The following is a 27996-nucleotide window of genomic DNA, read 5'->3' on the forward strand; positions in this document are numbered from 1 at the left end:
CATCCTGATTTTTCTGGGGATCCTTTTTCTCCCCATCCCATTTTTCCAGGGATCCTGAAGAGGGTTTTTTTTTGGGAGGAGGGGGGCTGCCCCCAGCAGGGACCCCCGAATTTGCCGCTTGGCTGCTCCAGGAGGGGAAAAGTTTGACCCCAAACCCTTTGTGCAGAGCCCCCCCTCATTAGGAGAGCCTCCGAAAGGGGAATTTTTGGGTGGAAAATCCTCTTTAATCCCCCAATCCTCCTTAATGAATTTCCCCTGCCAATGTTTTTGCTGCTTGGCCGCAACTGGCGGCAGCTGGGCTTGGAGCTGGGAGGGTTTAAAACTCAAATTCTGCCCCCAAAATGGTTTGTTTTATTTTCTTTTTTTTTTTTTTTTTTAAAGCTGCATTTCAGGGTATTTTCCCAGCTGGAATTTCTCCGGGCGAAGTTTTGCCATCCGCGGAGGCAAAAAAAAAAAGAGGAGTTTTGACCCCAAAAATACCGGGATGAAACTCAGGAATTCCTCACCCAGGAGCTGCCTGGGGCCTCCTGTCTGAGCAGGTTTGGGGCTCTTCGGGGTCACTGGGCTGATTTTCGTCAAGATCATTTAAAAAAAATATAAATAAAATCCAATTTCGGAGCTTTTCTGCCTGTAACGAACAGCCTGGCGAGGAGAGGAATTTCCACACGGGATTTTTGTTTATGTCCACGGAGTCTCCTACTTCCAGTGCTGCAAAAAGCCCCAAAATTGAGTTTTTGCAGGGAAAAAAAAACCCAGGATAAAATCCGTGGGGAGGAGGGGACACCGAGATTGTCCCAATCCTAACTGTGGGACAAGAACTCCACAGTTAAACCTCCTGCTTTTCCAAGATTTTCCACTCCAACATTTTTCACTTTCAAATTTTCCCCTTTTTTTTTTTTTTTTTTTGGATCCCCCCGCCCCCTTTTCCCCCCTTAGTCTGAAGTATCCCAACCCCAAAATTTGCGCTTTGAACCCAAAATTAGGATTTTAAACGGATTTTTTTTTTTCCCCCCAACCTAAAGAACTTTATAGTGGTTGAAATGGAGAGGAAACATTTGAATCACTGCAAACGCCCCCCAAAAAAACAAAATACTCAACTCAAATTTTACTTTCCACCAAAAGTTTTTTTTTTTTTAGATTTTTTTTTTTTTCATTTTATACCAACGGATGTTAAAAAATACAGACTTGTTTTACAAGAATAGCACCCTTTTTTGATTTTTTTTGTGTGTGTTTTTTTTAAACTCATATTATACACAAACACTCCTGCTGGGGGGGGGGGGAAAGGGGCGAATTTGGGGTGAGGAGGGGATTTTTGATACCTGGATTACTGAAATCCCATTTTTTTTTTAATATCCAGGGGCAAAAAGGGATCACTGACATTCCCACCTCCACCTGACCTCAAAAACAGGTCTTCCAGGAAGAGAATAAATAAATATTAATGGGTTTTTTTCCTTTGATTCTGGTGTTGGGACGAGGTGGTTGCTCCCTGATTCGGGGTGAGCCCTTTCAGTGCAGAACTTCTCAGCTCCTTTTTTTTTTTTTTTTTTTTTTTGGGGGGGGTGGATCCCGTTTTTTGCGTTTTGTTTGGGTTTTTTTTTTCTTTTTTTTTTTTTTAAGGAATCGGGCCAGGCTCTTTTTTTTCTAAAAAAAAAAAAAAAAAAACACCAAACAAAACCCCAAACAACCAAAAAACCAGAAAACCAAAAAAAACCCCAAAACCGACTGACAAAACCCACAAAGACCAAAAACAAAAATATCCTTTTTTTTTTTTTTCCTACAAGAAGCAGACGGGGCCGAGGTCGACCCCGAACTCCTGCTCGGGTCCCCCAATGTCCATAGGTGCGATGTCCACGATGGGCAGGCGCGAGGTCTTCTGCGAGCGGTACTCGATGACGGTCCTGCCCCACTTCCCCGTGTGTTTCTGAGGGGAAAAAACGGGAAAAAAATGGGATTATTCAGTCCGTTAAATCCTCCCCGAACCCTTCAACTCCAAGTTTGAACCCAAATCTATCGCCCGGCACAGAGGGGCCCCCGCTTGCCGCTGTGTTTCTGAGGGAAAAATGGGAAAAATGGGGTTGTTTGACCTTCCAGAACCTTCCCAGTCTCAGTCTGAGCCCAAATTTAGCATCAGCATTCAAAAAATGGGGTTATTTGACCTTCTAGAACCTTCCCAACCTCAGTTTGAGCCCAAATTTACCATCAGTCTTGGAAAAAATGGGGTTATTTAATCCTCCAGAACCTTCCCAATCTCAATCTGAGTCCAAATTTATCACTGACATTGGAAAAATGGGATTATTTAACCTTCCAGAACCTTCCCAATCTCAATCTGAGCCGAAATTTATGATCAGCATTCAAAAAATGGGGTTATTTGACCTTCCAGAACCTTCCCAATCTCAATCTGAGCTGAAATTTATCACTGACATTGGAAAAATGGGGTTATTTAATCCTCCAGAACCTTCCCAACCTCAGTTTGACCCAAGGTTTACCATCAGCCTTGGAAAAATGGGGTTATTTAACCTTCCAGAACCTTCCCAACCTCAGTCTGAGTGGAAATTTATCATCAGCATTGGAAAAAATGGGGTTATTTGACCTTCTAGAACCTTCTCAAACTCAGTTTGAGCCCCAAATTTATCACTGACATCGGAAAAACGGGATCATTCAACCCTCCAGAACCCTTCCCAACCTCAACCCCAAGCCCATTTCCTCATCCGCCCGACGGAGGCCGCGCTTCCCAGCCGGCGGCGGGAGGAAGAAACGTCGGGAAGCGGCGCTGGGGACTCCCGCCCGCGGCCGGCGCTCACCGTGCAGCCGTCCTCCAGCACGCTGTAGGTGAACCTGCTGTTGCCCTCGGCGCGGATCTCGACGTCGTTGGAGCCCTGGATGAGCAGCGCCTTGCGCAGGCTGCCCGACTCCTGGTCCAGGTAGGCCACGCTGTTGCGGCAGTGGTAGGTGACGTTCTGGGAGCCCTCGGTGGACAGCAGCCTCAGGAAGGTCATCTGGATGTTGGCCGTGTTGGGCGCCAGGTCCTCAGCGCCGTAGCTGAACTGCGGGGAGGAGGAGGGAGGATCACATCCGCAGCTCTCTCTTTTTTTTTTTTTTTTTAATTTTTTTTTTTTTTTTTTTTTCTTCGGGGAGGGGTTTTTCCGGGGTTTTGCTTAGGAGTCGCGGCCTGAGGTCGAGGGTGCGGTGGAAATCTCTAGATCGCCCAGTTCTGACCCAACAACCGTGAGGTTGACTCCAAGGGGGGGGGGAAATAAATCTAACTTTTCTATAAAAAACCCCAAATCAACCATTTCTGACCCAACAACCGTGAATTTCACTCCAAGGAGGGACGTCGACTGCAAATATTCCGTAAAATCCTCAAATCAACCATTTCTGACGCAACAGCTGTTAGGGTGACTCCAAGGCGGGGGAAGTAAATCTAAATTTTCCATTAAAACCCCCCAAATCAATCATTTCTGACCCAACAACCATGAGGTTGACTCCAAGGATGAACATATCCCTAAATTTCCCATAAAACCCCCTAAATCAACCATTTCTGACCCAGCAACCATGAATTTCACCCCAAGGAGAGACATCAAAGCCAAATGTTCCATAAAAAACCCAAAATCAACTATTTCTGACCCAACAACCGTGAAGTTGACTCCAAGGGGAGTCGTAACTCTAAATTTTCCATTAAAAACCTCAAATCACCCATTTCTGACCCAACAACCATCAGTTTGACCCCAAGGATGGACATTGACTCCAAACATTCCATAAAACCCTCAAATCAACTATTTCTGACCCAACAACCATGAAGTTGACTCCAAGGTGGGGGAAATAAATCTAACTTTTCTATAAAAACCCCCAAATCAACCATTTCTGACCCAACAACCATGAATTTGACCCTGAAGAAGGACATAACCCTAAATTTTCCATGAAATCCCCATAATCAACCCTTTCTGACCCAACAACCATGAGGTTGACTCCAAGGCGGGGGAAATGACTCTAAATTTTCTATAAAAACCCCCAAATCACCCATTTCTGACCCAACAACCACGAATTCGACCCCGAGGACGGACATAACCCTAAACTTCCCATAAAAAAAAAAAAAAAACCTAAATCACCTAGCTCCGAGCCAACATCCACCAATTCCGCCCCCGGGGACGGACACCGGCTCCGAGATTTCCGCACAATGCCCAAAACACCCGAGGCCTGGTAGAACCCCCAAGGTCTGGTAGAACACCCAAGGTCTGGTAGAACCCCAAGGTCTGGTAGAACCCCCAAAGGAAGGAGAGGACACCAAAGGCTCCAAGATTTCTGCACAATCCCCAAAACACCCGAGGCCTGGTAGAACCCCCAAGGTCTGGTAGAACACCCAAGGTCTGGTAGAACCCCCGAAGGAAGGAGAGGACACCAAAGGCTCCGAGATTTCTCCACAATCCCCAAACCACCGGAGGTCTGGTAGAACCGCCAAAGGAAGGAGAGGACACCAAAGGCTCCGAGATTTCTGCACAATCCCCAAACCACTCGAGGTCTGGTAGAACCCCAAGGTCTGGTAGAACCCCCGAAGGAAGGAGAGGACACCGAAGGCTCCGAGATTTCCGCTCCCTCCCCTTTTCCCCGTCGCTTCCCCAGGCCCGGCGCGGCCGGACGCTCACGTGGAAGCCGCCGTTGATGGTCTCGGCGAACCAGACGTGCTTCTTCTCCTTGGCTTTGCTGCTCCACCAGTTCTTCCTGGGGATGCTGCCGGGGCTGGGGTACACGCACGTCTCCCCCGTGGCCATGTTGCAGAAGACCTTGATGGCGTCCAGGGTGCAGCCCTGGTTGGGGTCGATCCAGTAATCGCCTGCGGCCGGAGGGCGCCGGGTGAGCGAGGGCGCGGTGCCGGGGGCGGCGGGGGCTCGGGGAGGGACGCGGTGGGTGGGAGGTGGAGGGGACGAGGAGGAAAGGGGGAAACGGGGATGGACAGAGGGGTGGACACAGGTGGACAGAGGGGTGGACACAGGGATAGACAGGGATGGACATAGGGATGGACACAGGTGGACACAGGGATGGACACAGATGGACACAGGGATGGACACAGGGAAAGACACAGATGGACACAGGGATGGACACAGGGATGGACACAGGGATGGACACAGGTGGACAGAAGGATGGACACAGATGGACACAGGGATGGACACAGGGATGGACACAGGTGGACAGAAGGATGGACACAGATGGACACAGGGATGGACACAGATGGACACAGGGATGGACACAGGGACAGACAGGGATAGACACAGGGATGGACAGAGGAATGGACACAGATGGACAGAGGGATGGACACAGGGACAGACAGGGATAGACACAGGGATGGACAGAGGAATGGACACAGATGGACACAGGGACGGACACAGATGGACACAGGGACGGACACAGATGGACACAGGGATGGATACAGAGATGGACACAGATGGACACAGGGATGGACACAGATGGACAGAGGGGTGGACACAGAGATAGACAGGGATAGACACAGGTGGACAGAAAGATGGACAGAGGGATGGACACAGATGGAGACAGGGATGGACACAGATGGACACCAGGACACACAGGGACGGACACAGGGCCGGAGCCTCTCCCTCACCGCTCTTCCAGTCGGGGTGGCAGAGTTTGATGTCCCGGCAGGTCCTGGCCGGGTTCTTGCGGGAGCCCTCGGGGCTGCGGATGCTCTCGATCTGGTTGTTGAGGGCCTTGAGGGTGGCGTCCACCTCGGCGTCGTGCGGCCGCAGCCCCGGCGCCGCCTCGTCCGCCCGCATGTAGCGCCCGGGGTCGGGGCCCTTCTCGGGCTGCCCCAGCCCCGCGAACGCCGACATGTCGATGCCGGTGCCGGGGGGCCCGGGGGGCCCGGGAGGGCCGGGGTTCCCGGGGGGACCCTGCGGGACGGAGGGAGGAGCGGTCACGGGGTGATCGGCGGGGCTTGGATCCCCCTGCCCCGCTGGATCCTTCCCTTCCTGGATCCTCCTGCTCCACTGGATCCTTCCCTTCCTGGATCCCCCTGCCCCGCTGGATCCTTCCCTTCCTGGATCCCTCTGCCCCGCTGGATCCTTCCCTTCCTGGATCCCCCTGCCCCGCTGGATCCTTCCCTTCCTGGATCCCACTGCTCCACTGGATCCTTCCCCTCCTGGATCACTCCCCTGAAGGATCCCTCTCCCCTCCTGGATCCCTCTCCCTTGCAGGACCTCTCCTGCAGGATCCCTCTCCTCCCGGATCCCTCTCCCCTCCCGCATCCCTCTCCCCCCAGATCTCTCTCTCCCCCCGGATCCCTCTCCCCCCGGATCCCTCTCCCCCCGGATCCCTCTCCCCCCGGATCCCTCTCCTGCTCACCGCCGGTCCGGGCTCTCCGCTCCTCCCGCGGGGCCCAGGGGGTCCGATGGGTCCGGGCATCCCATTGGAGCCGTCCTTGCCCGAGGGGCCCACGGGGCCGGGGGGACCCTGAAAAACCCCAACAAGGGCTCAGAGCACTGCAGGGACGGGGCTGCCACCCCCGGGCGCGGCACCGCTCCAGGGCCGCCTCCTTTTCCCGTTTTCCCCCCCAAAATTCCAGGACTTACCCTGGGTCCGGAGGGACCCGCGGGTCCGGCGGCGCCCTGGTCTCCGGAAGGACCCTGGGGAGGAGGGGAGGGTGGAGGATTTGGGAATCGCACGGGAGATGTGGGGTTTGGGATGTAAGGGTGTGGGATTTGGGATCTGTGTGGGGCTGTGATCCCAAATCCCGGCACTTACCGGGGGCCCGGGCAGCCCCTGGAGCCCGGTGAAGCCGCGGTGCCCCTTCAGGCCGCGCTCGCCGGCCTCGCCCGCCTCGCCTTTGTCACCGCGCGGCCCCTGGGGACCCTGCGGGGGGACAAAACGGGGCAGGAGACGGGGTCATCCCAGCCCGGGACCCCGAAACCGCCGTCCCAAACTGGGATCCTCGGAATTCCGGGCGGGAATCACTCACCGGCATCCCCCGAGCGCCAGCGGGGCCGGAGGGACCCATGGGACCCTGAGCACCCTGTGGGAGAGAGGAGGGGCGTCAAAACCAGCGGGAAATGGGATTTGGGATGTGGGCTGCGGGATTTGGGATGGGGGATTCAGTGTTCCCAGCTGCCCAGGTCATGGCCGATATTCCCAGTTTTATTTCCTGGGATTCCAGTCTCAATCCCAGTGTTATTTCCTGGGATTCCCAACTCATTCCCAGTTTTATTTCCCGGGATTCCCAACTCATTCCCCGTTTTATTTCTTGGGATTCCAGGCTCATTCCCAGTTTTATCTCCTGGGATTCCAGGCTCATTCCCAGTTTTATCTCCTGGGATTCCCAGCTCATTCCCGGTTTTATCTCCTGGGATTCCCAGCTCATTCCCGGTTCCAGCTCCTGGAGCTCCCTGGCAGATCCCAAACCAGGCTCCCAGGAATCCTCAGGAAGACGCCCGGAGCTGCTCCCGGTGCCATTCCCAGATGATCCCAAACAGCTCCATGGCCCGGATTTGGGGTGATTCCTGGTGATTCCAGTCTCCCCCCATCCCGGCGGGTCCCGCTCACCGTCTCTCCTCTGTCTCCCTGTTTTCCAGTGGGTCCCACGGGGCCGGGAGCGCCGGGAGCGCCGGGAGCTCCGGGAGCGCCCACGGGGCCGGTCTCACCACGATCGCCCTGGGAACAGGGAATGGGATCAGGAACTCCGGGAATTCCGGCTCTGGGATGGGGACGAGCACAGGGATAACACAGGGAGATCCCGGGAATTCCGGTGCTTGAGAAATCCGGGATGAGCTCACCTTCACTCCAGCAGCTCCATCCCTGCCCGGGGGTCCGTCAGAGCCGGGATTTCCCTGGGAAAAGAGAAGGAATTCAGCTTTTGCCTTTGGGATGCGGGGAAAACTCCTTTTCCCAGGTGAAATCCTACGGTGAAAACGTGCCAGGATTTCCCGGGATCAACCTCAGGGTTGTCGCCGCCCAGGATCAGCCAGGGATCCATCCTGGATATTCCAGACATTCCCAATTTTCCTACCTCCCTGCCGGGCTCTCCGGCCGGCCCGGTCAGCCCGGGGGGTCCCACGGGCCCGGGGGGTCCCCGGTCACCGGCAGATCCAGGTGCTCCCTGTTTTCCAGGCTCTCCCTAAAAACAAAAAACAAAAGGGAAGATCCCCCCGTGAGTGACTCCAGGATGAGGGATCGCTGTTCCAAGGGCAGGGAAATATCGGATTGGGGCTTTTCCTGCTTTTCTGTGTCCCTCGGGATCGTGGAATCGCGGGGTTTTTTTGGGAGGGAGCTTCGAGCTCATCCAGCCCCGTTTATCCCACACCTGCCGCCCTCCCAGGCGGCTCCAAGCCCCGTGCAGGGACAATCCCAGGGATGGGAATGACGGGCCTCAGGGTCCCTTCCAACCCCAACCCATCCCAGGGCGGTCTGGGGATCCCAATTCCTGCCGCCCCACATCCCTGCGCCACCCTGCTCCTCTCCCAGCGCCGCCGATCCCTTTTTTCCAGGCACAAAACCTGCAGCTCCCGCTCGCAGCTCTGGGGATTTCCCGGCAGGAATTAAATCCCGGGCAGGAATTAAATCCTCCCGAATGCCCGCACATCCCGGCTGTCCCGGGGATGCGGAGCAGAGCCGGGATTTGGCCCCAAACCGCTGGTGCCGGCTGGGTCGAGGGCGGAAAAGCAGCAGGAAATCAGGAGAGAGGGAGCGAATTCAAATCCTCCTCGGCCACAAACTCTCCCCAGAGCTCGGGGGGCACAAATTCCCGGTGGTGGGGGAAAAAGCTGGGATGGACGGGAAATTTGTGTGGAAATTTTGGAGCTTTGGAGCGTGGCCCTGCCAGCGGGGAAAAACCTTGGGAGATTTTTGGGGATGTTTTTTGGCACAGGAAGAGCTGCGATCCCAAAAACACCGGGGCGCGGACGAGCCGCTTCCACCACTCCCCACCCTCCGGAAATCGCCTCTGATGAGCTCCCCTCTCCCCAAACTGCGAGGTTTTGGGGTTTTTTGGGGTACTTATTTTTAGGGTTTCGCTCACCGAGGGTCCGGGCAGCCCCGGGAATCCTCTCTCGCCGCGCTGCCCCGGCAGCCCCACGATGCCGCGCTGCCCTGCCAGCCCCTGGGGGCCGGGGGGACCGTCCGGACCCTGCGGGGACACCGAGGGGTCAGCGCCGCTCGGGGGGGCGGCGGAGGCTCCGGGGAGGGTGTCCCCAAATCCCAAATACCGCGGGGCCGTCCTCGCCGGGCTCGCCCTTCTCGCCGGGGGGGCCGGCGGGGCCCTGCAGCCCCGGGTCCCCCGCTCGGCCCGGGGGTCCCGCGTCGCCCCGGGCGCCCTTGGGGCCGTCCTTGCCCGCCGAGCCGGGGGGGCCAGGGGGGCCGGGGTTACCCTGCGGGGGAGATCGGGGGGAGAGGGAACTCGCGAGGGGGTTCCGTAGTCCAGATCCGTCCCTGATCCATCCCTGACCCAGTCCTGATCCATCACTGATCCATCCCTGATTCATTCCTTATCCATCCATGATCCATCCCCGATCCTTTCTGGATCCATCCCTGATCCATCCATGATCCATCCCTGACCCAGTCCAGACCCATCCATGATCCATCCCTGACCCAGTCCTGATCCATCACTGATCCATCCCTGATTCATTCCTTATCCATCCATGATCCATCCCTGATCCTTCCTGGATCCATCCCTGATCCATCCATGATCCATCCCTGACCCAGTCCTGATCCATCACTGATCCATCCCTGATCCATCCATGATCCATCCCTGACCCAGTCCAGACCCATCCATGATCCATCCCTGATCCATCCCTGATTCATTCCTTATCCATCCATGATCCATCCCTGACCCAGTCCAGATCCATCCATGATCCATCCCTGACCCAGTCCTGATCCATCACTGATCCTTCCTGGATCCATCCCGGATCCATCCTTGACCCAGTCCAGATCCATCCCTGACCCAGTCCTGATCCGTTCCTGATTCATTACGGATCCGTCCCTGATCCCTTTCCCAATCCATTCCTGATCCATCCCTGATCCCATCCAGTTTCCCCCTGTTCCTCCCCAGTGACCCCAGTTCCCCCCAGTGACCCCAGTTCCTCTCAGTGATGCCAGTTCCACCACTGACCCCAGTTTCCCCCCGTTCCCCCCGTTCCCCCAGTCCCCCCCAGTCCCCTCAGTTCCTCCACAGTCCCCCCAGTGACCCCAGTTCCCCCCAGTTCCCCCCAGTCCCCCCAGTCCCCCCAGTTCCCCCCACTCACGTTGGGGCCGGGGGGTCCCACGCGTCCGGCGGCTCCGGGGAATCCTGTGGCTCCCTGGGGACGGAGGCGAGAGGGGCTCAGACCCTGCCCCATGCCCCCACCCCCATCCCCACGCCCCCCCACTCACCGGGGGTCCCTGAGCGCCCCGAGCTCCTTTGGGACCGGTGACACCGGTGGGACCCTGGCGAGAGGCAAACAAAAAACACCCCATCAGGACAATCGGGACGCGGAGATCCCCGGGAGGAGAGACCCCCGCCAGGGCTCGGCCGCGGTTCTGGGGGTCCCGGCTGCACCCACCTGCGGTCCAGGAGCTCCGGAGGGACCCTGGGGCCCAGGGGCTCCGGCGTCGCCCTTCTGGCCGGGCTCCCCCTGCTCGCCCTTGGCTCCGGGCTGGCCGTCGGCGCCCTGGGAAAGAGCCGCGCTCAGCGCTCGGCGCTCACCGGGAGCACCGGCACGGGCGGGGGGCGGAACTCACCGGGGGTCCGGCGAATCCGGCGGGGCCGGGGGCTCCGGGCTCTCCGCGCTCTCCCTGTGCGGGAAATGCGGTGAGAAACGGAGGGAACGGGGCGGGGGCGGCGGCGGCAGCGCCGCGGGGGGACGGGGGCACTTACGGGGGCACCGCGGGCACCGGCGGCTCCGGAGGGGCCCGGGGGGCCGGACTCGCCCTGGAAAGGAACGAGGGGGAGTTGTGGGGGGTGGATGGATCCGAGACGGGGATCGGGTGGGATCTGTCCCAGGGATCGGGTGGGATCTGTCCCGAGGATCAGGGGGGATTTGTCCTGGTGATCAGGTGGGACCTGTCCCAGGGATTGGGTGGGATCCACCCCAGGGTTCAGGTGGGATCCACCCAAGGGATCATGTGGGATCTATCCCAAGGATTGGGTGGGATCTGTCCTGGGGATCAGGTGAGATCTCTCTCCATGATCATGTGGGATCTGTCCCAGGGATCAGAGGGGATTTGTCTCAGGGTTCAGGTCGGATCTATCCTGGGGATCAGGTGGGATCTGCCCTGGGGATGGGGTGGGATCTGTCCCAGGGATTGGGTGGGATCTATCCCAGGGATCATGTGGGATCTGTCCCATGGGAGCGGCAGCAATGGGGTCACCCCGCTCTCACCTTCTCGCCGTTGGGGCCAGCGGGGCCGGGGGGGCCGATGGGACCGGTCAGACCCTGTGGGGACAGAGGGGACAGTGAGGCCACCGGGAGGGACCCTGGGTGGCCACCACGGACATCCCTCAGTGGCCACCACGAGGATATGAGGCCACAGGAGCGTCCCTGGACGTCACCATGGGCATCCCAGGCTGGCCGTTGTCACCACCCCTTGCTGGCCACCATGAATGTCCCTTGCTGGCCACCAGGAGTGTCCCCTCCTGGCCGCTGTGACCACCCCTGGCCGGCCACCGCGGTGTCCTCGAGCTGTCCCCTCCGCCCTGTCCCCGTGCCACTCACGCGAGCTCCGTCCTTCCCGGGCGCTCCCTCGGGTCCCTTCTCTCCGACGTCTCCCTGCGGGGTGGGACGGGGCCAGCGTGAGCCCAGCGCAGCCCCGGTGGCACTGAGGGCGCCCCGCGTCCCCCACGTCACCCTCACTCACCCTGTCCCCCTTGGGACCGGCGATGCCGGCGGCTCCTCTCTCCCCGGGCATCCCCTGCAGCCCTGGGGGTCCCTGGGCTCCGTTGGGGCCGGCGGGGCCGGTGGCACCCTAAAAAACGGCAGAGGGACGCTCGTTGTGGCGGTGTCACCCCCTGCGCGGTGGCGCCCAGCCGTCGGGCGCTGTCCCCACCGTGTGTCACCCACCTTGGGTCCGTCCGTGCCGGGGGTGCCGGGGAGGCCGCGGGGTCCCTGCAGGCCCTGGGCGCCCGGAGAGCCGCGCTCGCCCGGGAAACCGCGCTCGCCCTGGGGACAGCGGGGACGGCTCAGCACGGACACGGGGACAGCGGGGACATGGGGACAGCAGGGACATGGGGACATGGGGACATGGGGACAGCGGGGACGGCTCAGCACGGACATGGGGACATCAGGGACATGGGGACATGGGGACAGCGGGGACATGGGGACATGGGGACATGGGGACAGCGGGGACGGCTCAGCACGGACACGGGGACAGCGGGGACATGGGGACATGGGGACAGCGGGGACACGGGGACATGGGGACAGCGGGGACATGGGGACAGCAGGGACATGGGGACAGTGGGGACAGCTCAGCACGGACACGGGGACAGCGGGGACATGGGGACATGGGGACAGTGGGGACATGAGGGACATCAGGGTTACCGGGACACAGGGACACCGGGACATCGGGGACACTGGGTGGCACCAGGGCAGGTGGGCAGATCATCCTGCCACGCTGCCCTGAAGGGACTGGGATAAACTGGGAGGGGACTGGGAGGGACTGGGATGGACTGGGAGGGGACTGGGATGGACTGGGAGGGGATTGGGAGGGACTGGGATAAACTGGGATGGACTGGGAGGGGACTGGGAGGGGACTGGGATGGACTGGGAGGGGATTGGGAGGGGATTGGGAGGGACTGGGATAAATTGGGAGGGACTGGGATGGACTGGGAGGGGACTGGGATGGACTGGGAGGGGATTGGGAGGGGACTGGGATAAACTGGGAGGGACTGGGCAGGACTGGGATGACAGAACCAGCTCAGAGCTGGTGACACTGGGACCCCCCCAAGCCACCCACAGTGACACCCTGGGCCCCCCAGGTGACAGGTGACAGGTGACACTTACCCTGGGACCCACGAGCCCGGGGGCTCCGGCTTCTCCAGGAACGCCCTGTGGGAAGGGGACAAACGGCTTTGGGGTCACACTGGGGGGATTTGGGGGATCCTGATCCCACCTGGGGGGGGACGGGGGGGTCTCACCTGATCTCCGGGTTTGCCGCTCTCACCGGGGGGACCTGGTGGCCCTGGCAGCCCCTGGGAGGGGACAGGAGGAGTGAGGAGTGACAGCGAGACCCCAGGGGCTGGGGTGGCATCACCCTGACCCCAAACCCCAAATACCAAACCAGCCCCAAACGCCAAATCAACCTCAAACCCCAGGCCCCAAACCCCAAACGCTAAATCCCAAACCAATCCCAAAACCCAGACCCCAAACCAACCTCAAACCCCAAACCCCAAATCCCAAACCAACCCCGAACCCCAAATCCCAGACCCCAAACCAACCCCGAACCCCAAATCCCAAACCCCAAATCAACCCCAAACCAACCTCAAACCCCCAACCTCAAACCCCAAATCAACCTCAAACCCCAGGCCCCAACCCCCAAACGCTAAACCCCAAACCAACCCCAAGCCCCAGACCCCAAACCCCAAACTCCAAACCCCAAATCCCCAATCCTAAACCCCAAATCAACCCCAACCCCAAATCCCAAACCAACCCCAAGCCCCAAACCCCGGTGCTCACCTGGAAGCCCGATGGGCCGGGGGCTCCCTGCTCTCCCCTCTCCCCGGCCGGGCCCTGCGGGACGGACGCCGCTCAGTGACCCCAAAAACCTTTGGGATTTCAGACTCCCCCTGCCCCGAGATTTTGGGGGTCCCAGCACCACCAGGGCTGGGGACCTGTGGGATTTGGGATCCCCCCAGCGGATCCAGGGTGGGGTTTTAGCCCAGCTTTGGGGTTTTTAGCCCCAGCCCCGTTGCACTCACGGCAGGTCCCGGCGGGCCGGCGGCTCCGGTCTCTCCGTCCTTGCCAGGAAGTCCCTACGGAGAAAGAAAAACCCCGCTGAGCCCCAAATCCCATAAAACCCCGTTCCCGCCCTTCCCGTGCCTCAGTTTCCCCTCCTCGGGGTGGAGTTTCCTCCACCTTTAGGGCAGCAGGAGGTGGGTTTTGGGGTTTGTGGGGACAGGAGAGCTCACCCTCAGCCCCGGCGCTCCGGGAAGCCCTTTTTCCCCGGCTTTTCCAGGCTCACCCTACAAAAGGCACCGGGATTTGGGGTTTTCCAGCCCCGGGCAGAATTCCCAGGGTTTTTTTTTAGGGGTGAGGTTCGTACTCACGTTGGCCCCTTTGGGACCGGGGAACCCCATAACGCCCGGCTGGCCCCGAGCCCCCTGCGGGCCGGGGGGTCCGGGGCGTCCGTCCTCGCCGGGGGCACCCTGCGGGGACAGCAGGGTCAGCGGGGACAGGAGCCCGCCCTGAACCCTACAGAACTGCAAACAGCCCCAAAACACCCCAAACCACCCCAAACCCCAAACAGCACCAAACCCCAAACCATCCCAAACCACCCCAAACAACACCAAACCCCAAACAGCACCAAACCCCAAACACCAAACAGCACCAAACCCTACAGAACTGCAAACAGCCCCAAACCACACCAAACCACCCCAAACCCCAAACAACACCAAACCCCAAACACCAAACAGCACCAAACCCCAAACCCTACAGAACTGCAAACAGCCCCAAACCAACCCAAACCACACCAAACCCCAAACAGCACCAAACCCCAAACCATCCCAAACCACCCCAAACCACACCAAACCCCAAACAGCACCAAACCCCAAACCCTACAGAACTGCAAACAGCCCCAAACCACCCCAAACAACACCAATCCCCAAACACCAAACCATCCCAAACAACTCCCAACAACCCCAAACAACTGCAAGCAATACCAAACCCCAAAAAACAGCAAACAACCCCAAACACCAAACCCCAAACCACCCAAAACCACCCCAAACAATTCCAAACAACCTCAAACCCCAAACAATTCCAAACCCCCAAACCCCCAACGGGGTCTCACTCACTGTGGGGCCGACTTTTCCTTGGGGTCCAGCGTCGCCAGGGCGGCCCGTGAGCCCCTGTGGGGACAAAAAGGGTTTGGGGACATCCCTCAGCGTGACCCCACGGCCACGGGGTGACCCCAAAGGGTGCCTGTGCCTCCCCCAAAGAGCCCAAAAAAGGCCTTAATGCCCAAGGGCATCTTGGCTAACCCCAAAAGGACCTTAAACAACCCTAAAAACACCTTAACCAACTCCAGAAGTGCCTTAACCAACCCAAAAGTGCCTTCAACAACCCTAAAAGGACCTTAACCAACCCCAAAAGGGCCTTAAACAACCCTAAAAGGACCTTAAACAACCCTAAAAGCCCCTCACCAACCCCAAATCACCTTTTTGACCCCCGAAACTCCTTAACCAGCCCCCGAATCACTTTAAACCAGCCCCAAAATCACCGTTTCGACCCGAAAAACGCCTTAACCAACCCCAAAAGCGCCTCAGCGACCCCAAACCCACCTTAACCAACCCCAAAAGTGCCTTAACCGACCCCAAACCCACCTTAACCAACCCCAAAAGCGCCTCAGCGACCCCAAACCCACCTTAACCAATCCCAAAAGTGCATTAACCGAGCCCAAAAATGCCTTAACCGACCCCAAGAGTGCCTCAGTGACCCCAAAAGTGCCTTGACCAACCCCAGAAGTGCCTTTACCAACCCCCAAATCACCTCAGTGACCCCAAAAGCTCCGTAAGCGACCCCGCCAGCCCCAGCCCGTCCCTCCCCGCCCCGTGCCGGTTTTTGGGGTCGCGGCTGTCGCTCACCCTGGCTCCGGGCAGCCCGGGCTCTCCGGGGCGTCCGGGGTCGCCGGTGGCTCCTTTGGGGCCGGCCAGGCCGGCGGGGCCGCGCTCGCCCGGGGCCCCCTGCGCGCGGGGAGGGGTTTGGGGTCAGTTCGGAGGGTTTGGGGTGAGTTCAGAGGGTTTGGGGTCAGTTCAGAGGGTTTGGGGTCAGGTTGGAGGATCTGGGGTCAGTTCAGAGGGTTTGGGGTCAGTTTGTAGGATTTGGGGTCAGTTCAGAGGGTTTGGGGTCAGTTTGGAGGGTTTGGGGTCAGTTTGAAGGGTTTGGAGTCAGTTTGGAGGGTTTGGGGTCAGTTCAGAGGATCTGGGGTCAGTTTGTAGGATTTGGGGTCAGTTCAGAGGGTTTGGGGTCAGTTTGAAGGGTTTGGGGATCAGTTTGAAGGATTTGGGGTCAGTTCAGAGGGTTTGGGGATCAGTTTGTAGGATTTGGGGTCAGTTCAGAAGATCTGGGGTCAGTTCGGAGGGTTTGGGGTCAGTTTGGGGCTGTCACCCCCCCGGTGTCCCCGCAGTCCCACCTTGGGCCCCGCCAGCCCGTCCTGCCCGGGGAAGCCGCGGTTCCCGGGAGCGCCCTGTGGGGAAAACGAGGATTTGTGGGGTCAGGGGAGGGGTTTAGGGTCGAGGGGAGGGGTTTTTGGGGGATTGGGGTCAGTTCTTTGGGATCAGGGCCAGTTTTTAGGGGGTGTTGTGGTCAGGTTTTGTTTTGGTTCGGGGCCGGTTATTGGGGGGATTTGGGTCAGTTTTTGGGCTCAGGGCTGGTTTTTGGGGGCTGTTTGGGTCAGGTTTTTTGGGATCAGGGCCAGTTTTTGGGGGGTGCTGTGGTCAGGGTTTTTTGGGTTCAGGGCCAGTTATTGGGGGATGTGGGTCAGTTTTTGGGGGAGGCGTTGGGGGTCAGTTTTTGGGCTCAGGGCCGGTTTTTGGGGGCTGTTTGGGTCAGGTGTTTTTGGGATCAGGGCCGGTATTTAGGGGGTGTTGTGGTCAGGATTTTTTCGGGATCAGAGCCAGTTTTTGGGGGGGTGTTTGCACCAGTTTTTTTGGACTCAGGGCCAGTTTTTGGGGGAGGTGTTGGGGTCAGTTCTTTGGACTCAGGGTCAGTTTTTGGGGGAGGTGTTGGGGTCAGTTCTTTGGGCTCAGGGCCGGTTTTTAGGGGGCTGTTTGGGTCAGGTTTTTTTTCGGGCTCAGGGCCGTTTTTTGGGGTCGAGAACACCGCAGACCCTCTCTCCGGGCGGCCCCAAAGGTCCGGCAGCTCCGGGTTCTCCGCGGGCTCCTCTCTTCCCCTCCTCCCCGGCCGGGCCGGGGGCGCCCTGGGGTCCTGCGGGGCCCTGGGGACCAGGAGGAGAAGGGATCACGAGGAGCCTTCATCCCCTCCCCGAGCCCCCGCGGACAAACCCCACAGATAAATCCCGGTGTCCCCCCGGTGTCCCCCCGGTGTCCCCCTGGTGTCCCCACAGTGTCCTCACAGTGTCCCCCCGGTGTCCCGCTGGCGCCGGGGCTCGGCGGGGCCCCATTGACGGTGCCTAATGAGGCGAGGGGGGAATGTCCCCAAGGCGGGGCAGGGACAGCTCGGGGACACCAGAACACTGCGGCCATTGTCCCTCTGTCCCTCCCCTGTCCCCCGACACCGGCCCCTGCGCGAGGGGGGGGACACGCTGCCCCTCGAGGGGCCTCATCAGGGGAGCGGCTCCGAGGGGCCGGGGAGAGGGGCAGGGGATGGACACGGGGATGGACACGGGGATGGACACGGGGATGGACACGGGGATGGACACACGGATGGACACTGGGATGGACACTGGGATGGACACGGGGATGGACACGGGGATGGACACTGGGATGGACACGGGGATGGACACTGGGATGGACATGGGGATGGACACAGGGATGGGGATGGACACGGGGATGGACACGGGGATGGACACAGGGATGGACACACGGATGGACACTGGGATGGGGATGGACACTGGGATGGACACGGGGATGGACACTGGGATGGGGATGGACACTGGGATGGACACAGGGACGGGGATGGACACTGGGATGGACACGGGGATGGACACAGGGATGGACACTGGGATGGGGATGGACACGGGGATGGACACAGGGTGGAGTAGGGATGGACACACGGACATGGGGATGGACACGGGGATGGACACGGGGATGGACACGGGGATGGACACTGGGATGGACATGGGGATGGACACTGGGATGGACACGGGGATGGACACTGGGATGGGGATGGACACAGGGATGGACACTGGGACGGGGATGGACACAGGGATGGACACTGGGACGGGGATGGACACACGGATGGACACTGAGATGGGGATGGACACGGGGATGGACAGTGGGATGGACACGGGGATGGACACGGGGATGGGGATGGACATGGGGATGGACACTGGGATGGGATGGACACGGGGATAGACACTGGGGTGGGGATGGGGATGGACACGGGGATGGACACTGGGATGGGGATGGACACACGAATGGACACATGGATGGACACAGGGTGGGGATAGACACTGGGGTGGGATGGGGATGGACACATGGATGGACACACAGATGGACACATGGATGGACACTGGGATGGGATGGACACTGGGGTGGGATGGACACTGGGACAGGCAGTGAGGGCCCAGGGACGGACACTCCATGGACACTGAGGGCCAGGGCTGCACCCCCGGCCAGGGGCTCTGCTGTCCCCCAGCCCGGACTCACCGTCTCTCCCTTGGGTCCCTGCTCGCCCTTGAATCCCGCGATGCCGGGTTCGCCCTGGGGAGGGGACACAAGGTCACAGCGTCCCCACGGCCGTCCCCACCCCAATCCCACCCCAATCCAATCCCATCCCACCCCAATCCAATCCCACCCCATCCCTCTTAAGGACCAGGCCCAGGTGACCCTGGAGTGACCCCGAAATGACCTGGGGGTGACCCAGGGGTGACTGTGAGGAGGGGACACCCAAAGGGGTAAGGTGTGAAGGGGGCGTGGCCTGAGTAAGAAGGGGCGTGGTCAGTGTCCTGGTGTGGTCAGTTTCCGGGGTGTGGTCAGTGTCCTGGTGTGGTCAGTGTCCAGGGTGTGGTCAGTTTCCGGGGTGTGGTCAGTGTCAGGGTGTGGTCAGTGTCAGGGTGTGGTCAGTGTCCAGGGTGTGGTCAGTTTCCGGGGTGTGGTCAGTTTCCGGGGGCGGTCCCTGGGCGTGGCCGCTCCCCGGGGGTCCCGGGGGTCTCTCACCGTCTGTCCCTTGGGTCCCAGCGGGCCGGTGGCTCCCTGGGGTCCGGGGGGGCCGCGGGGGCCGGGGAATCCCGGAGCGCCGGCGATGCCTGGAGCGCCCTGGGGACACCGGGGGACGTCAGGGACCCCGCGCAGGCCCCGTGTGCCCCGGTGCCCCCCAGTGTCCCCCCGTGCCCCCTCAGTGTCCCTCAGTGTCCCTCAGTGTCCCCCCTGTGTCCCCCAGTGTCCCCCAACCCTGAGCGCTCCACGACCCCGAGGGGACACCAATGTCCCCAAAACCCAGCAGCCCTCGGCACCTGCTCCTCACCCCAGGCCTGGGACACGCCACCTCCATCCCTGTCCCCCTGTCCCCTCCCTGTCCTCCTGTCCCCTCCCCATCCTCATCCCCATCTCTGTCCCCCTGTCCCCTTCCTGTCCCCATTCCCATCCCCGTTCCTGTCCCCATTCCTGTCCCCTCCCTGTCCCCTCCCTGTCCCCGTTCCTGTCCCATCCCTGTCCCCTCCTCATCCTCATCCCTGTCCCCTTCCTGTCCCCATTCCCATCCTCGTTCCTGTCCCCCTGTCCCCTTCCTGTCCCCATTCCCATCCCTGTCCCCGTCCCCGTTCCTGTCCCATCCCTGTCCCCCTGTCCCCGTTCCTGTCCCCTCCCCGTCCCGTCCCGTCCCCGCTCACCGCCGATCCCTTCGCTCCGGGGATCCCGTCCGTCCCTGGGTTCCCCTACAAGCAGAGCCCCGCTGAGCTCCGTGCCTCAGTTTCCCCGCACGCCGCCTCGTCCCCGCCGCTCCCGGCTCCGGGGACAGCGCGGGGTGGGGACAAATCCACGCGGGGGGGTGGGGACGAGGGGGACACGGGCACTTACGGGGGCTCCGGCGGGGCCGGGCGAGCCGGGGGTCCCGGATTCTCCGCGGGGACCCTGGGCGCCCTCGGGTCCTCGCGCTCCGGTGGGTCCCGCTTCACCCTGGGGCGGGGACGGGAGGTGACAAAGCGGCTCGGGGTGGGGTGGGGTGGGGTGACACCGCCACCCTCCCGTCCCCACGGGCACCGCCCCTGTCCCCTCACCTTGGAGCCGGGGGCGCCGGGGAATCCGGGGGCTCCTGCGGGGCCGACGGGACCCTGGGGGCGACAGCGGCGTGAGGCTCCGGGGGGACCGCGCTGTCCCCCGCTGGGAGGGGGGGACACGAGGCTCGGGGTCTTACCGGGGGTCCCGCCGGGCCGGGGAGGCCGTCATTGCCGCGAGCACCCTGCGGGGAGACGGAGCCGGCGGTGACGGGGGGTCCCCAGCGCGGGGGACGCGGTCCCCTCCGTCCTGCCGCCACCCCCGGGTGCCACCAGCGCCGCGGGTGACACCGCACTCACCGCAGCGCCCGAGGGGCCCGGGCGTCCTCGCTCTCCGGGCAGCCCGCGGGGACCCTGTGGGGACACCAGGTGACAGGTGAGGCCCGGGAGAGCGGGGCGCGGCTCTGCCCCCTGCCCGGCCCACCCGGCCGTGCCTCAGTTTCCCTCCGGCGGCGCAGCACTCACCATGGGCCCTGGGGAGCCGTTCTCGCCCGGGGAGCCGGACTCGCCCTGCGGGGAGGGGACAGAGGTGTCACACGGCTCGGGGACAGCCGCCACCGCACCCCGGGAACTGTCCCCACCACCTCTCTCTCCCCCCTCTCACCTTGGCTCCAGGTGCTCCAGCCTCTCCCTTAGCGCCGTCCAGGCCGGGGTAACCCTGGGGACAAGCGACAGTGGGGTGACAATGACACGGCCAGCCCGGGGCACAGCGAGGGGACAGCGAGGGGACAGCGAGGGGACACAAACTCACCCGGTGACCTTTGACTCCGGGCAGGCCGGGGGTGCCGGGGAAGCCACGAGCGCCCTGCGAGCAGCGAACGGAGAGTTGGGGACACGGAGGGGACACGGAGGGGACAAGGGGGGGACACGGGGGGGACACGGAGGGGACATGGAGGGGACACGGGGGGGACACGGGGGGGGACACGGAGGGGACACGGAGGGGACACGGAGGGGACACGGAGGGGACAGCGGCGGCTTTGTCACCGGTGCCACGCTCACCTGGGGGCCGGGGGGGGCCGCGCTCGCCGGATTTCCCGGGTTTGCCGGTTTCGCCCTGCGGGGAAAATGAGATTTATTTCAGTTTTGAAGGCTCGGTAGCACACACACACACACAGAGAAATACAAAATAATGTCACTTTTTTTGTTTTGTTTTGTTTTGTTTTGTTTTTCAGTCCCGGCTCGGCTCCCGGAGGTGCCGCCGCGGCTGAATGTCGCCGGTGTCACCGGTGTCACTCACGTCGTCGCCAGGTTTGCCGGGAGGTCCCGGAGGTCCCCGGGGACCCATCGGACCCTGGGGAGGACAGAGAGGGGGTGAGCGGCGGGGAGGGGGGCAGTGCCCAGGTTTGGGGACACTTGGGGACATCTGGGGACACTCACAGCAGCGCCGGGCTCGCCGGGCTCGCCGGGGTTGCCTTGGAATCCTTGGGGACCCTGCGGGGACCAGGTGACATCAGCGGGGGTGGCAGCGGCCGGCCCGGACACCCCGAAATTTGAGGAGGGGGCTCGATACTTACGGGAGAGCCGGAGGGGCCGGGGGGGCCGCGGGGTCCCATGGGGCCCTGGGGGGACACAGAGATGTCACACGGGGTGGGGACACACCCCCCTAAAGCCACCAAAGCGGGGGGAGCCCCCAAAATGGGGGGGGTCCTGGAGTGGGGGCCTCAAATGGGATCGGTCTGCAGGGGGGGGATTTGGGGTGAATTGAAGGGATTTAGGAGGAATCGGGGGAATCTGGGGGGGTTCATGGGGATTTGGGGCTTTTTGGGGGGGGATTTGGGGTGAATTGAAGGGATTTAGGAGGAATTGGGGGGATCTGGGGGGGTTCATGGGGATTTGGGGTTTTTTGGGGGGGGATTTGGGGTGAATTGAAGGGATTTAGGAGGAATTGGGGGGATCTGGGGGGGTTCATGGGGATTTGGGGGTTTTTTGGGGGGATTTGGGGTGAATTGAAGGGATTTAGGAGGAATTGGGGGATCTGGGGGGGTTCATGGGGATTTGGGGTTTTTTTGGGGGGGGTTTGGGGTGACGTTACCATGGGTCCCTGCATGACGCCCATCTGAGCCCCTCCAGCCTTCTCGTCGAAGCCCCCGGCCATCTGAGCCGCGAAGTTCTGCCGGGGAAAGGGGGCTCAGCACCCCGAGACCCCCCCAAACAAACCCATTTCCCCTCAGGAAACCCCAGTTCCCATCCACACCCCACAATTCCCATCAAAACCTCGCAATTCCCATCAAAACCTCGCAATTCCCATTCAAACCCAACAATTCCCATCAAAACCTCGCAATTCCCATCAAAACCTCGCAATTCCCATCAAATCCCCACAATTCCCATTCAAACCCAACAATTCCCATCCAAATCCCCACAATTCCCATCAAATCCCCACAATTCCCATCTAAATCCCCACAACTTCCATCAAATCCCCACAATTCCCATCAAAACCTCGCAATTCCCATCAAATCCCCACAATTCCCATTCAAACCCAACAATTCCCATCCAAACCCCCACAACTTCCATCAAAACCTCGCAATTCCCATCAAAACCTCGCAACTCCCATCAAATCCCCACAATTTCCATCAAAACCCAAAAATTCCCATCCAAACCCAAAAATTCCCATCCACATCCCACAATTCCCATCCACATCCCACAATTCCCATCAAAACCCAAAAATTCCCATCCAAACCCAACAATTCCCATCCAAACCCAGAAACTCCCATCCAAACCCCACAATTCCCATCCAGACCCCTACAAATTCACTCCAAACCCCTCAAATTCCCCCCAAACCCCATCCAGCCCCCCCCCAAATACTCACCCCCCCCAATCCCGGGGGTCCCGGGGGTCCGGGGGGTCCGGGGGGTCCGGGATTTCCTGGAGTTCCTGGTTCCCCATCCCTGCCCCGGGGGCCGGGGGGGCCCTGGGATGGGGGCGGGGGGGGGGACAAAAAAAAGGATTTTTATTTTTTGGGGGGGTCTCAGAGAATTTTGGGGAGAATCACAGGGGAATTTTGTGGGGTTTCCTGTTGATTTTGGGGGTTTTTTTGGGGGGGGAGGTCCAAGAGGATTTTAGGGTTTCACGGAGGGTTTTGGGGGGTCACGGTGGATTTTTTGGGGGGGGTCACGGTGGATTTTGGGGGATTTTTGGGGGGGTCTCTCTCACCTTCTCGCCCTTCTCGCCGCGGTCCCCTCGCTGTCCCTGCTCACCTGCGGGGCCCTGGGGGGGACGGGAGGAGCAGGTTGGGGGAGAAAGGGGGGGGTCAGGATCCCCTCCCCCTCCTCAGCCCCTCCCCCGCCCCCCCAAACCCCCCCCCACACGCTCCCCCAAAAATTCCAGAAATTTCCCAGCCTGGAGCCGCTCCCACCTGCGGGCCCGGGGGTCCTCGGGGTCCTACGACCTGCGGGGACACAAAGGGGACGGGGGGGGTGACATCAGGGCTGGAGGGGTCCCGACCCCTTTTTGGGGGTGTCTGAGCCCCGCCCCCAGCCCCTTTTTTTGGGGGGTCTCTGCTCCACTCACATCTTTGATGTCACCGGGTTCGCCTTTTTGTCCCTGTGAGGAGAAGCGAAGGGTGAGAGCCCGAAACGACTCCAAAATTCCACTTCCTGACCCCCCCAGGGTCCAAAACCGCCCCAAAATTCCTCTCCCTGATCCCCCCAGGACTCAAATCCACCCCAAAATTCCCCTTCCTGACCCCTCAGGGCACAAAACCGCCCCAAAATTCCTCACCCTGACCCTCTCAGTGTCCAAAACCACCCCAAAATTCCTCTCTCTAACCCCCCCCAGGACTCAAAACCGCCCCAAAATTCCTCACCTTGACCCCCTCAGTGTCCAAACTCACCCCAAAATTCCTCTCTCTGACCCCCCAGGGTCCAAAACCACCCCAAAATTCCTCTCCCTGACCCCCCCAGGACTCAAATCCACCCCAAAATTCCTTTCTCTGCCCCCCCCTCAAGGGATGAGCACAAAATCACCCCAAGAGCCCCCCCGAAGCAAAGCGAAGGTTGAACCCAGAGACCCCAAAATTCCCTCCAACCCCCCCCAAAATTCACGACAATAGCCCCCCCCAAATTCACTCACCTTGGGGCCGGGCTTCCCTGTAAGGAAACACACCCCCCCCCCAAAAAAAAAGGGAAAAAAAAAGAAAAATAAAGATAAATTAATGGGGGGTCACACGAATTTGGGGTGGGGGCGACACGAGGCGGCTCCGTCCTGGGAGGGGCTGTTGGGCCAAACTGGGGGGCACTGGGGGCTCCCCCAAAGCGGGGCCAGCAGCGGGGGGGGGGCTCAGGCGCTTTTCCTCTTTTTTTTGGAGGATTTTTTTGGGGGTGCTGCTCAACCCTTTCATCCCCTCCCCAGCCGGGGCAGGGAAGGGTTAAAAAAAGGCAACTTTGGGGCTTTCGGAGGTTTTGGGGGAAGCGGATTTTGGGGTGAAATCCCACAATTCCCACAATTTCTGGGGGTGCAAAATCCCCTCCCACCACCCTTTCCCCAGTTTTTTTTTTTCTGTCTAAAAACCTCCCCAAAACCTCCGAATTTTCAACCGGGGCTAAAAAAAACCTCGAGGATTTTTAATTTTAATTTTTTTTTCCCCACGGTCGATATTTTTTTGGGGGGGGGGGATGTGTGAGGAGCGGGGTTTGAAGTTGCCTTTTCCCCGCGTCGTCGCCGCATGGATGGCTCCATCCATGGCCCCGGGTAATTTATTTATTAATCGGCTAATGAAGGGAAATAAATAAATTACAACCGCTGGGCTGCTCGCTGGGGCAAATGGGGCAGCATTCTCCGAAGGGGATCTCGGGGCTGGGGCAGTCCCGCAGCTCCTCGCAGATGATTTCGTCGCACAGCACCGTGCCCGTGTCGCACACGCAGATCCGGCACGGCTCCGGCTTCCACACGTCCTTGTCGCTGTAGCGGTGCCCGTCCTGCAGGCAGCTGCCAGCCTCGGCTGCGGGGACAGCGCGGGGACAGCGTGGGGACAGCGCGGGGACAGCGCGGGGACAGCCAGGAGGGAGGTGGTGGCACTGCCAACCCGGTCCTGTCCAGCGGGGACAGCGCGGGGACAGCCAGGAGGGAGGTGGTGGCACTGCCAACCCAGTCCCGTCCAGCGGGGACAGCGCGGGGACAACCAGCAGAGGGGTGGTGGCACTGCCAGCCTCGTCCCGTCCAGCGGGGACAGCGCGGGGACAGTGCAGGGACAGCCAGGAGGGAGGTGGTGGCACTGCCAGCAGTGTCCTATAGGGAGCTGCCAGCCTCGGCTGCGGGGACAGCGCGGGGACAGCCAGCAGGGGGATGGTGGCACTGCCAGCCCCTCTCTGAGCCCCCCCAAACAACGAAGGGGACACGGCCCCGAGTTGTGACATCGCTCCCCCCGAACGTCCCTGAGGTCCCCGCAGCTCTGGTGGCGCCGCTGTCCCCAGGGGCTCGGGGACAAGGGGCGTTGATGTCCCCGGGCTGAACTCAAGGGTGACCCGGAGGTTCCCGGGGGGCTCCCGGTGTCCCCAGGAGGTGCCTCGGGGTCCCCGGGGTCCCTGGAATGTCCCCAGGGGTGTCCCCAGGACAGCGCTGGCCCTCAGGGACCCCCCTGTCCCCAGCCGGACCCTGTGACCCCAACCGGACCTCGCTGTCCCCCAGTCTGTCCCAGTCTGTCCCAGTCTGTCCCAGTCTGCTCCAGCTCATCCCCCACACCCCCCGCTGTCCCCCTGTCCCCTCACTGTCACCTGCTGTCCCCGTGTCCCACCTGTGCCCCCACCCCGGCCATCTCGGGCTGTCCCCGCCCTGTGCGTCCCCCATTGTCCCCACCGTGTCCCCCACCCGCCTCGTGCCACCCTCCAGTGTCCCCCGATGTCCCCGGCTCTCCTCGTGCGCTCCCCCCCTGTCCCCCACTGCCCCCCCCCGCGCCACCAAGGTTGTCCCACATTTCCCTGACACTTTCCCCGGTGTCCCCACGCCCCGAGCTGTCCCCTCCCCGCCACACCGAAACTTTCCGCGCCCGCCTCACGCTGTCCCCCGCTGTCCCCACTCTCCGAGCCGTCCCCCCGCCGCCACTCCGAAACTTCTCATCCCAAAACGTCCCGTAGTGTCCCCGCTGTCCCCTCGCTGTCCCCATCCCCTGTCCCCTCTGTCCCCATTGTCCCCTCGCTGTCCCCCGCTCCTCCCCTTCGCCAACTTTCCCTCAACGTGTCCCCCTCACCCCCCCCGCCCCCGGCGATGCCCCAAAACTTTCCCATCCCTGTCCCATCCCTGTCCCATCCCTGTCCCATCCCTGTCCCCTCCGTGTCCCCTCCGTGTCCCCGTTCCCGTCCCCGCCACTCACGGAGGTCTCGGTCCTGCGCGGCGGCGGCGGCGGCGAGGCAGAGGAGGAGGAGGAGGAGCAGCAGCCGCGGCCGGGGGGCGGCTCCGGGGCCGGTGCCGGTGCCGGTGCCGGTGCCGGGGGCCGGGCCGTGTCCGGGCATCGCGAGGCGGCTGCGCCCGATCCGCGCCCGGGGCCGGCAGTGCCCGCTCGGCGCCGCGGCCCCGTTTAAGTGCCGGCCCCGCCGCCCCCCGGAGCTGTAACCCGAGCCGGGCCCCCCCGGACCTGCCCCCGGTAGCTCCGGACCCTCCCCCGGCCCCCGAGACGGGCCGGCCCTGCCCGGCCCTGCCCGGGCCCCCCGCGCCCTCCCCCGGCCACCCCCGGGGCCGGAGCGGGCGGAGGGAGCCGGGATGGGGGGAGCTGGGGGTGTGGGGTGCAGGGTGTGGGGAGGGGGGGTCTGGGGGTGTGGGGATGGGGATGGGGGGTTTGAGGATGTGGGGTTTGGGGATGGGGGGGATGGGGGGGATGGGGGTTTGGGGTTGGGGGGTTTTGGGGTGTGGGGGATGTGGGGTTTGGGGTTTGAGGGGTCTGGGGTCTGGGGGATCTGGTGTTTGGGGACAGGGGGTCTGGGGGTGTGGGGATGAGGATGGGGGGTTTGAGGATGTGGGGTTTGGGGATGGGGGTTTGGGGGGTGTGGGGTTTGAGAGGTCTGGGGTTTGGGGGTGTGGGGATTTGGGGATGGGGGGGTCTGAGGATGGGGAGTTTGGGGGGGCCTGGGGTTTGAGGGATGTGGGGTTTGGGGAGTCTGGGGGTGTGGGGGGTGTGGGTGTGGAGTTTGGGGGATGAGGGGTTTGGGGAGTTTGGGGATGTGGAATTCAGGGCTGTGGGGTCTGGGGGTTTGGAAGTGTGGGGTTTGGGGATGTGGGGTCTGGGGGGTGTGAGGTTTTGGGTCTGAGGGGTGTGGGGGGTGTCCCATTTGGGGGATGTGGGGTCTGGGGGTTTGGGGAGTTCGGGGTTTGGTGGGATTCGGGGGGTGAGGCCCATCCTTCCCCACCCCACCACACCCCGTTTTTACCCCACCCCATCCCATCGCCGTTCCCGTCCCGTTCCCGGCTCCTGGGAAAATCGGGATCCCCCCGAGCCCGCCCCCTCCCCCCAACCCCGTCCTCCCCCTCCGGGGCCCCCTCGGGCCCAGCCCCGACCCCTCCCCCCTTTCCTTGTCCCCATTCCCGGCGGAATTCCCGGCAGGAATTGTGCCATCAAGGTGGGGGACACGGAGAGAAAAAAAACCCTGACCCCAAACCCAGCGCGGCGCGACCCCGAATTCCCCAGCCTGGATCGGGGCCCGGGACCCAATCCCCCCCAAATCCCCCCCAAAACTCCCCAAAAAATCCCCCAAATACCTCATAAAACTCCCCCAAATTTTTCGGAGTTTGGGGGGATTTGGGGGGGATCCAAGTCGGTTTTGGGTGGGATTTGAGGGGAATTTGGGGGGCATTTGAGGGGGACTGGGGGGGCCTTGATGTTTTGGGTGGGATTTGAGGGGAATTTGGGGGGGATTTGAGGGAGTTTTTTGGGGGATTTTTTTGGGGCCTGATTTTGAGGAGTTTGGGAGGAGTTTTTTGGGGGGTTTGAGGGCG

General features: G+C 61.3%; 1 protein-coding gene across 1 annotated transcript; it reads right to left on the minus strand.

Annotated features, from left to right (window-relative positions):
- Positions 1–1171: 1171 nt before the first annotated feature.
- COL2A1 (collagen type II alpha 1 chain) lies at positions 1172–26519 on the minus strand. Its single transcript, XM_040088336.1, has 54 exons — positions 26381–26519; positions 24812–25012; positions 24145–24161; positions 23584–23616; positions 23429–23461; positions 23227–23280; positions 22883–22984; positions 22109–22186; positions 21591–21635; positions 21454–21507; positions 21314–21367; positions 21082–21130; positions 20828–20886; positions 20681–20734; positions 20542–20586; positions 20377–20430; positions 20217–20261; positions 20080–20133; positions 19880–19978; positions 19693–19737; positions 19022–19120; positions 18512–18565; positions 17011–17118; positions 16315–16368; positions 15767–15865; positions 14978–15031; positions 14234–14332; positions 14096–14149; positions 13886–13939; positions 13644–13697; positions 13106–13159; positions 12972–13016; positions 12033–12131; positions 11830–11937; positions 11688–11741; positions 11355–11408; positions 10850–10903; positions 10714–10767; positions 10536–10643; positions 10366–10419; positions 10239–10292; positions 9204–9365; positions 9017–9124; positions 8009–8116; positions 7776–7829; positions 7546–7653; positions 6965–7018; positions 6751–6858; positions 6579–6632; positions 6352–6459; positions 5612–5900; positions 4641–4828; positions 2802–3044; positions 1172–1921 (listed from the first exon to the last, which is right to left on the minus strand). The coding sequence occupies exons 1-54, from the start codon at positions 26517–26519 to the stop codon at positions 1775–1777; spliced, it is 4512 nt and encodes a 1503-aa protein (XP_039944270.1). The 3' UTR covers positions 1172–1774.
- Between the last annotated feature and the right edge of the window lie 1477 nt (positions 26520–27996).

The sequence above is a fragment of the Hirundo rustica genome, chromosome 30 (assembly GCF_015227805.2).
Source record: "Hirundo rustica isolate bHirRus1 chromosome 30, bHirRus1.pri.v3, whole genome shotgun sequence".
NCBI lineage: Eukaryota > Metazoa > Chordata > Aves > Passeriformes > Hirundinidae > Hirundo > Hirundo rustica.